Source organism: Zeus faber (assembly GCF_960531495.2).
Source record: "Zeus faber genome assembly, chromosome: 20".
Classification (NCBI taxonomy): Eukaryota; Metazoa; Chordata; class Actinopteri; order Zeiformes; family Zeidae; genus Zeus; species Zeus faber.
In genome coordinates, this window is record NC_137207.1 from 21,752,756 (window position 1) to 21,762,568 (window position 9,813).

A 9,813-nucleotide genomic window follows, 5' to 3' on the forward strand; every position below is an offset into this window, starting at 1 on the left:
AACTTCCATGTTTAAACGTTGTGCTGAACCCAGTCCTGTGTGTCTGAGCCCCTTGTGGCTCCTGTGCAGGCCGTGTCGGGGCTCCACGGCCTGCTAGCATTCAGCTAATGCTAACGTACTCAAACAGGCCCGGTCAAACCAACGGACGGTTCTTTTTTGTTCCGGGGCGTCCATGGCATGAGTTTGCGGTCTCCCTGAAGACGCCTTTTACCCCGGGTGTTTATTCTCAAAACAGCATTTATGTAGTGGTTATATAGTGTTAAGGGGAGAACCATCCAGAGTATGACCGCTCCATGTCATCGGGTCATGATTTAGCCCCGCCCAAAAAACCCGGGCCACAAAAATAGGGAGAAACGGCTCCCTTTACAGGGACTTTTAACTTTGAAAAACATCCATTTGACAAGGGAAAACGCTGCAACGCACCCTTCCCTTCTCGTCCCATGCTCTTCTTTCCCTCCAGAGGGCAGTGTTTGAACAAAGGAGGCTCCAGCCTCCAGCGCTCAGTCAGATCACTTTGCACATCACATGGACGGAGGTGTCCTGTAATTAGGCTCGTTGTGTTGGGGCCCATACAGGATGGACTCCCAATGCAACAGGTGTTAATAACAAAGTCATATATATTTTAAGGGAAAAAAAAGGATAAACACAAGATAAGCTATCCATTGTCAAAAAAAATAAAATTAAATGAAAAAAATACAACCATAAAAAAACAGTCCTACATCTAAAATACCTTCTTGTAGACAAAATAATGGCAAATTGAAAAGGGGAATTATGTATTTATGTTTTTAATACATTAATTAATAATATTAATAATAATATTAATAATAATAATATTAATAATAATAATAATAATAATAATAATAATAATAATAATAATAATAATACATTATGTAAAAAATTTTCTCGAAAGCAGCACTATATCTCACTCCAGGGGCTCTGTAACATATATATATAATTTTTTTTGATTCATATTTAATTTGGATACATTTAAATTTAAAATTATTTTCAAATACATTTGAATTAATTCCGTCACTTTAAATCAACCACAACGCTTCATGGTTGGTTTCGCTTTCTTTGACACGTGACCTAATCGACCAATCAGAGGACGGAAAGGAAAACGCGAAACCACGTAATGAAGATAAACAAAGGAGTTATATTCTGTCATTTACCGGCTTATACCGCTATTATCAATTATTATTATTATTTGTATTAATAGTGTTAAATATCTTATTTGTTCACTTTCATGAACGCCTTTAATTAATTCCGTCGCTCTTTATCTGACATGTGATCTAATCAACCAATCAGAAGCCAGAAAAAAAACCCGGCGCGAGACAGTAAATATAATATAACGATTAAAAGCTTCGGAATAGTTGATATAATACTTATAGTCTAGTAAACATGTCATTTATTTATCCTCAAATTTAGTCTATTAAGTAAGAGATAAATGTTCATTTTAGCTTCCTTTCTGTCTTTTTATTGGTTGATTGGCAAATTTCCTTTCTTTTCTTTTTTTTTTTTTAACTTTACTCCTACTTTTATAGATTTTTTTTTTTAAATATCTAAATATTTAACTATACATGTTGTCACTCGGGTTTATAATAGCTATTATTATTATTATTATTATAGTTATTAAAATTATAATAACTCATATTATTAACATAATTATGACGATGATTATTATAGTTATTGTAGTAATCGTTTTTATTACTACTATTATTATTGTTATGATTAGTAATATAATTACTATTATAATTAGTATAGTTATTAAAGTAATAATAATAATAATAATAATAATAATAATAACAATAATACTAATAAGTGGTATTATATGAGGTTTAATGAGCGCTCCCCCAGTTTGTGAATGAGCCGCTTCATCCGCGGCCACGCCCACTCCGCGCGGGATCGCTTTAATTGCCGCGCGCGGAGGAAGCGTCCCCCCCCCCCCCCCCCGCCCCCCCGCGCGGGACGTTAAATAGCGGCTGTGGGCGCTGCGCACCGGCCAGTGGACCGGAGAGGAGCCACCGACGGACGGACCGGGATGCAGGTGTCTCTCTCGCTGCTTCTGCCGCTGCTGCTGCAGGGATGCTGGGGATGGAAGGAGCTGAAGAACGACGCCACGGAGATCCTGCCGGAGGACGCGGAGGGGCCACGGGGCCCCCAGGGGCCACTACCACAGGCTGCGTCGCAGCAGCAGCAGCAGCAGCAGCAGCAGCAGCAGCAGCAGCAGCAGCAGCACAATAACAACAATAACAACAATAACAACAACAACAACAACAACAACAACAACACTATGAACAACAGGGCAAAACACGGGGGAAGGAGAGCCGCCAACACGGTTTCCTATAGTGAGTATTATTATTATTATTATTATTATTATTATTATTATTATTGTTATTATTATTATTATTATTGTGTGTCTAAACTGAAGATATTTTGTGAGCAAAAGTGTTCGAAATAAATATATATAAAACATATGTAAATATCGCAAAAACAACACATAAATTGTGATTGTGTAGACTAGTGTTGATGCATAAATGTAACATTTAAACATAAATCATTTACAATTTACATTCTTGAATCTCAGATTTTTTCCACGTTACATTTGGTGTGAGTTCTCCATTTCTGAGTACTTTTCTGTAGCTAGAGTAATTGTATTGTAGTAACTGGTGCTGGAAACAAGGTTTTCCTATAATACTGAAAAAGAATAATCCGTCTCAAACTACGCACGCCTCTAACTTTAAGGCTACTTTAGACTAATAAGTCACTTAAAACAGTTTGAAAGGACCACATTTTGTTTACAGTGACGTAGCGACTTATTTGTGTGGATACGATTTTTTATTTATTTTTTTGATAAATAAAACAAATTTGAACGTTAAATCGATTTGAAATGATGCGTTCATATCGATCTGCCTTTGTGGGAAATAGAATATCAACAGGGATCACACTTTCCATCAGCATTCGTCGTTACGTCGATGTGCAGAAAAATACCATCTCTACGGTGTGTGTGTGTGTGTGTGTGTGTGTGTGTGTGGGGGGGGTTCTTTTACCTTAATTCATCACCAGAATTGGGATGCGAACCACATCATGCCTGCGGTTTCTCCACTGGGTGCTTAGGAAGGTTTCAGCCCCACCCACCCACCCACCCCCACGCTGTTTGCGGCGTTATTAGTATTGTTCCTAAGTTACACTAATAACCGCGCTCCACTCGTGCCGTAACCGTTTGATTGCAACAGCATGTCCCCCAAATTCGAAAAACCCCAAAAACCCTGCGGCCTGTTCTCAAGGGGGCTGGGGGTGGTGGGGGGGTTGGCGTTTCAGTAAAGAGGAGCTGAATCACTTTTTAAACGCAACAGCCTCCTCAACAATGGCTTCCACCTGTTACCCCGGCGAGATACCCCGATCCACCCGCCCGCCGAGGACGCTCCTCCGCCCCGGCTAATCGCTCGAAGATGGACGCCGCGGCGACGCAATGGTCGCAGTTTCTCCCTAATTCGATCAACGTGGAGGAGGAGCGGAGGGGAGGGGAGGGGAGGAGCAGGGCGGTGGACGGAGGCTAATGTGGAATGTGCGAGCAGATGAGGGCAATTTGCGAGTCGGGACGGGTTAGCGCGCCGATTCTGACACGCGCTTTGGGTGAGTGGGGGCGGGCGGGGCGGGCGGGGCTGCACCTCCGTAGTTGCCGTGTGTGGGAAACGGTTGATGGAGCAACAAACCCGCACATTAGGCGGGATCACGTTTCCCCCACCGTCGCTCAACAACGGCTAATCTCCCGGATTACGTCCCCCCCCGAGGAGCCCGTTTCATCGGGGTCACGGCCGGAGGTCACGGCCCACGGCTACTTCCGGGGGGCCCCCCCGCGCCCTTCTCCTCGGTAGAAACTGCAGGGGAGCCTTGTCCGTTATGTCCGGTTCAGGTATGGGCACTGCCGCCTCTCCTCGTCAGACGGAAGAACAGAATAGAATAGACGGCGGGGAAAACCTCCAAAATAAATACGCAGGCGGAGACGGGCTCCGGTGTCGCAAGATCAAAACCGCGAGGCGGCGCGAATTGATCGGTTCCGGTCGGAACAGCGGCCCCGTTGTTCGTCGGAACACGTTTCCCCCGCTTGAAAGCGACGACTGTGCGAAGCGATGGAGGGTTCGGTTTTCCCCCGACCCCGCGTTGGACGAGCGAGAGTTAATTCATTTTCAGTTTGTGAATTGAAGATTCAGTCGCTTGCCGGAATGACCCCGGACTCCCGAGTCGTTTAAAGGAGTTCGATCCCGGCATCACTGACAATGAGGCCGTAATAACAAGGCGGTTTTCAGTGTTATGAGGTGTTTTTAGTGGTGTACTGTAGCGTCGCGGCAGAATTAAGTTTGGGAAACACCGGCTCAACCCAACGTGTTGATCACCGGAAGGGGCGCGTGCGACCCGTCGTCCAGCCCGCGGGGCGCACCCGACGGACATTGTATACCGCGGGGCGGACACCCTCTGCCCGGCTGCAGAACGACAGGGGATCAGGTTCAGCAAAAAAAAAAAAAAAGGAAAGAGGAAAGGAAGCCGGAGCGCAAGGAAAGAAAAGGAAGCCGTCTCACATGAAAACCCTTTGTTTAAAAAGCTTTTTTTTTTTTTCTTTTTTTTTTTGGCAAAGAAAGCCGCAGTCGAAAACAGATCCCCTCCGCGAGTGTATCATTTCATAAACAACACTTCCTCCGCTATTTCGCCGCTTGTAAAGAAATAAAAAATAAGAGAGAAAATGGGACAGTAACTCCCGCATATGGCTGCTCTTACCGCGCGGCTAAAAAAAATATCGAATTACGCGCCGAATGGAAGTCCGGCTAATCTGTTTGGCGGCGGTCCAGCGTTGGTTCCAAACGGTCCTGTACAGTTGCATTACCGCCTCAAAATAACCAGACCGTTATTTACTCCTCCATTTGCCACGTCCATTTCCTGAGGGCCCGCTGCCAAGCTCGAGCTCCGGCTCCGACCTCCACCGGGGGCGGACGGAGCCGTGGCCTGATCGCTGCCAGCTGGAGCCCCGCGTCGCGCCGCTACGTCGGGGGCCGATACGATCTGCGTTTCGGAGGCCGCGGCGTTGAGCGCGCCGACAAATGTAGTCGATGTTGCACGGTATTCATGAAAAGTCCATTTCAGGCCAGTTATTCTATCGGGTTAGTATCAGAATTAAACGATCCGGGCACGAGTCTTAATACTTAATGTTTTTTTTCTTTACAGTGAAACCTGTGGAGCATGCAAACATTTGACATGAATTATAAAAACCCCCAGGGTAGGATAGATTTGGGGTCTGGGTTTGGTTCTGGCTTATGTAGAGGATAATTTATATATATATATATATATATATATATATATATATATATATATATATATATATATATGAACATTTAAATTTGAATTATTATTATTATTATTATTATTATTATTAATAAATTAATATTATTTATTTGAATGATATAAATAATAAAAATAATTGTATACATACATATAAATAATATAAAATAAATGACGCACAGAGATTGTGTAACCACAGTGTTACCCAGAATCTGGTGGGATACACACACAGACGTAGCTCTGAAACAGTTAAAGCGAAGATGTTCCACTGCGCCGTGCGGGACTTCAACGTGTTTGTCTTGGGCGTCGACCGCTGGTCTAACTGTGATATCCCTCCTCTCCGCCCCAGGTGCCTCCGAGCTGAGCTGCAGGGAGCTGCGCTCCACCCGCTACATAACCGACGGGTCGTGCCGCAGCGCCAAACCGGTCAAGGAGCTGGTGTGCTCGGGTCAGTGCATGCCCGCGCACCTCCTGCCCAACTCCATCGTGCGCGGAAAGTGGTGGAGGAGCAGCGCCTCGGACTACCGCTGCATCCCGGCCCACGCCCGGACGCAGAGGGTGCAGCTGCACTGTCCCGCCGGCAGCAGTCGGACTTACAAAATCCGCGTGGTCACCTCCTGCAAGTGCAAGCGCTACAGCCGCCACCACAACCAGTCGGAGGCCAAGGAGGTGCCCAAGCCGCGGCGCAGCAAGAAGCCGGGCCGCTCGTCCCCGGACCGCAACGACACGCCGCTCACCGGAAACTCGTACTGAAGCGCCGGGACGGACAAAAGACAAAAAGCGCACTCGCTCATACACATGTTATAACAGACCAACCCAACGGTCTGCCCGACGACCATAGGAGGAAATCCATAAGCTATTTGTTGGGCTGATTTGTTTTTGTCACCATACAGGCACTATCCATGTTTAGTTGTCAGCCAGTTCCTAGCGTGTTTGTCAACTTAGTTACTTTGCATGACCAAAAGCGATCGCGTGGAGAGACGCCGGGGCTCGCCGTGCCAGCGGACGCGCGAGCGAGTGAAGTCGGTCGGTCGGTCGGTCGGTCGGTCGGGGGGGTCGCACGGAGAAACACATGAGAAAGCCATCACACAAACGGCTGAAATCGAGGCCAAACTCTTGTCTCTCTCCTTCTAAAAGAAACAGTTTTTTTTGTACGCCCCAGACCCACCTGTGCAAACATCCAGCAGGCGCAGCGAGCACGCCACGCACCGCATTAAAGCCGCCCCCGGGTCCGAGGTGGGAAGGTGTGTCCTTACCGCTAACAATCCGATGCGGATACGGCGTACGTGTGGAGGACGTGGCAGCTCCGGCGGGGGCTCCGCCGGGGAGGGGGTGAGAGGCTGACGGGCCCTTGGAGGACCCCCCCCCAAACTCCCCCCGCATCAGAGGCTCCCGCGCCGGTTTCTCTGGCAGACGAGCGAGGGCGTTACTCGTCGGGAGCCACCCCTCCACCCCTCACCCCTCTTAACCGGGGCTCTCCAGGCAACGGCAGACCCGACCAGAGCCGTCGTTAACAGTAACGGCTTTTGCCACAGGCCTAACAGGGGTGGAGGGATAGAGAGAGGGAGAGAGAGAGAGAGAGAGGGAGAGAGAGAATCGGTGTGTCAGTGCTCCAACACCAAGGGGGCACTGGGCATTTATGTGACTCCCCTTGAATGCCTAATGAGTCCAATTCCTGTGTTTAGGATTTGAGTCATAAAAAGCCATTTCCTCTCGACATAGGCGGTTTGTTGAAGTCACGCACGCAAGCACGCACGCACACTCTCTCACACACAAGCATACACACTCTCTCACACACACACACACACACACACACACACACAGATTGCTTTTTCAAGTCCGCGTGTGTGTTTGTGTGTGTGTGTGTGTGTGTGTGTGTGTGTGTGTGTGGCTCCAGCAAATTGTAGCTTGTTGTTTGTTACCTTGGGGCAAAGGCTTCACGGAGGACGCCCACACTGCAAATCATTTGGAAGCAGAATAGCGCCGAAGAACACCCGGTCGGCCACAGCCAAAGAGCCTCCGCTCAGCGCGTCTCCATCGGGTTCCCCACCCGGGCAAGGGTAGAAATAAAATAATACAGCACAATCAAATAAAAGCCTTGATTTATTGAATAGCTGCATTGTGTGCTGGGACCTAGATGGACGGAGACAGGAAGAAGGCCGCGCCGCCTGCCAGAGTCGCGCCTCTAACCCCGTGAAGAATATTCCGTTATGTTTTCCTCAGATTTTCGGCGTTCCATTGATTTCCACTCACTGCCGCTTCCCGATTCCACGTTCCCTAATCTGCACCGACAATGTTTTGGTCCCTTTTTATTTTTATTTTATTTTGTGAATTCTTTGCGACCATGTGTGTTTTGAAATAGCAACTGGAAGGGATTTTGTCTTTGCCTGTCGTCCGTTTGAGTTGCCGTCTGTTGCCTGTTTGTACATATCGGACCATTTACGATAAGACGAGCGGCGTCCTGGCTCGGTGTCAGGAGGCCTTTCCCGACAAACACAAAGAAGGACTGTTTTAAAAAAAAAAAAGGACTAACTTCATATTTATTTTTTATTTTCCGCATTTAAATTATTTATGCAACCTTTTTTTGTAGTAAATGATATCCATTATTGCCATATAGTATAATAGAGCCTTTGGAAAAAAAAAAAAAAAGTACTGTACAGAACATGAATAAAGATGAGATATATTTGAAAGGATTGGTCTCGATCTGATTTTATTATTTTTACTTGATTTATTCATTGTCAGATGCACTTCGGGGCCCGTCTCCGCGGGTCTTGGAAAGCCAACATTTGCACAAAAAAGGAGATCTTCCTTGCGTTTTTACGACGTCGGGGGGGTTCACGGGGGCCAAGTAAGGAGGACTCGGCGTGCGGCGAAATAATTTAGGGCTCTCTCAGTGAGCCGCTCTCTCGCTGCGCGGTCTGTCTTTTTTCTTCCCGCGCCGCCGGCCCGTCCTCCCCTTCGCCTCCCCGCCGCCCCTCCCCTCCCCGGGCTTCGCGGCGTCCGGGGCCCCGGAGCTCCGCGGGGCCCCGCCTGCGGGTCGGCCGCCCCTACGCTCGAACCCGCGCCGCCCGGAAGGGGGCTCTGCTGACGCTGCCTGCCTAGCAACCGCGAACGGCGTTGTGGCCCCCTTGGGCGAAAACCGGGAATGTCGGGATTTGACATCAGCGTCGTCGCCATCATCACCTTGGAGGCGTTGGTCGCCGAGCTCGTGTCGTGTCACTTCTTAGGCGTAAAATACAGCGTTGAATGCGGTCGCGGCCCAAACGTATCGATGCAGAAAAAAGATGCGTGCGAGGTCGTAACAGCCCGACTGGCGCAGTCGGCGGTGTTTGATCTAAACCCCGGGCGCGGCGCGGGGGTTCATAAATAGTTCTAGGGAACCCCGTGCAACCGACACGTTATTTATTTATTTTTTTTAAATGGCCGTGACAAACGACGGCTGCCCCCCCCCACCCCTTGTGCCAAATCGGGGGTCCAGGCTCCTGGACTTGCAGCTCGTCTTTCAGCTTTCAATTTCCGAGGAGAGTCTCTCGTTCCCCCAGCAAAGCGCTCTCTTGACTCGGGCTCTCAACGCATCGAGATAATAAGCTCAAGCCCACTCCGCCCCCCCTCTCCGCCTCTTCACTTCAAATCCGCCGACTGCAGGAGATGTGCTCCAGTGTTTGGACAGTGCACTCGCAAATGTATGTTTAAGGGCCCGCTCCCCGGCTTTGATCTCGCCGAACGGGAACGGCGGGAATCCTCCGGCCCCGCTGGAGGCCGTGAGCGCGCGCGGAGCCCCCCGTGCCAGAGCCTTTTTTGGGGGGGGGCAACCACTTGAATCGCCTGGACACTGTCAACACAGGCTTCCTCTCATGTCTGGCTAGGAGCAAATGAAAGAGTCACATAAACTAGATTGTACATTGTCTGTGGAATAATGAAATGTTAAAGTGACGCGCGCCGGTGCCCGCGCTCTCGCTTCCCACGACCCAGAAGAGCAGCGGCGGGGAGTTGACTTTCGGAGCTAAAACACCGTCCTAAGCGCTGTTCCTCACCGAAATTAGTTAGTAAGAGAGAAGAGCAGAAGAGCTCAGCATCACACGACACCGAGAACCCCTGTTATGGATTACATAAAGCCGAGATGCCGCTACGCCCTGGTAGTTTTCCTTCATGTCCTCCAGTCGAGAGTTTTTCCAGGAGTGGATATTATTGCTCCACTCGAACACATATGGACTATGACGGATGTATTTGGAGACGGATGTTTGCGGCCCGCCAACCACTCCCTTATCAGGTCACCAGCACTTATAGCTTAAAACAAATGGAAACCAGAAGAGACGTTTGGCCGCCTCCAAGAGCAACAAGGACGTGGAAAGAACAAATTTGACTAATTTCTGCGTACGGAGACGCCGGAAGACGGAGTCGCGCTTCCTGCGCCGGGGACGGACGAAAGTAATTTCGAACAGAGGAGGGAGGAGGGGCGGAGGGGGGGGTCGGGGCGGGGGC

The 9,813-nt window shown here is 48.7% G+C and overlaps 1 protein-coding gene across 1 annotated transcript; it reads left to right on the plus strand.

Annotated features, from left to right (window-relative positions):
• The first annotated feature begins 2,015 nt into the window (after positions 1-2,015).
• Positions 2,016-8,021, plus strand: sost (sclerostin). The gene is made up of 2 exons (XM_080020987.1): positions 2,016-2,345; positions 5,681-8,021. Exons 1-2 carry the CDS (start codon positions 2,039-2,041, stop codon positions 6,082-6,084), a joined length of 711 nt encoding a protein of 236 aa, XP_079877113.1. The 5' UTR covers positions 2,016-2,038; the 3' UTR covers positions 6,085-8,021.
• The last annotated feature ends 1,792 nt before the right edge of the window (positions 8,022-9,813 follow it).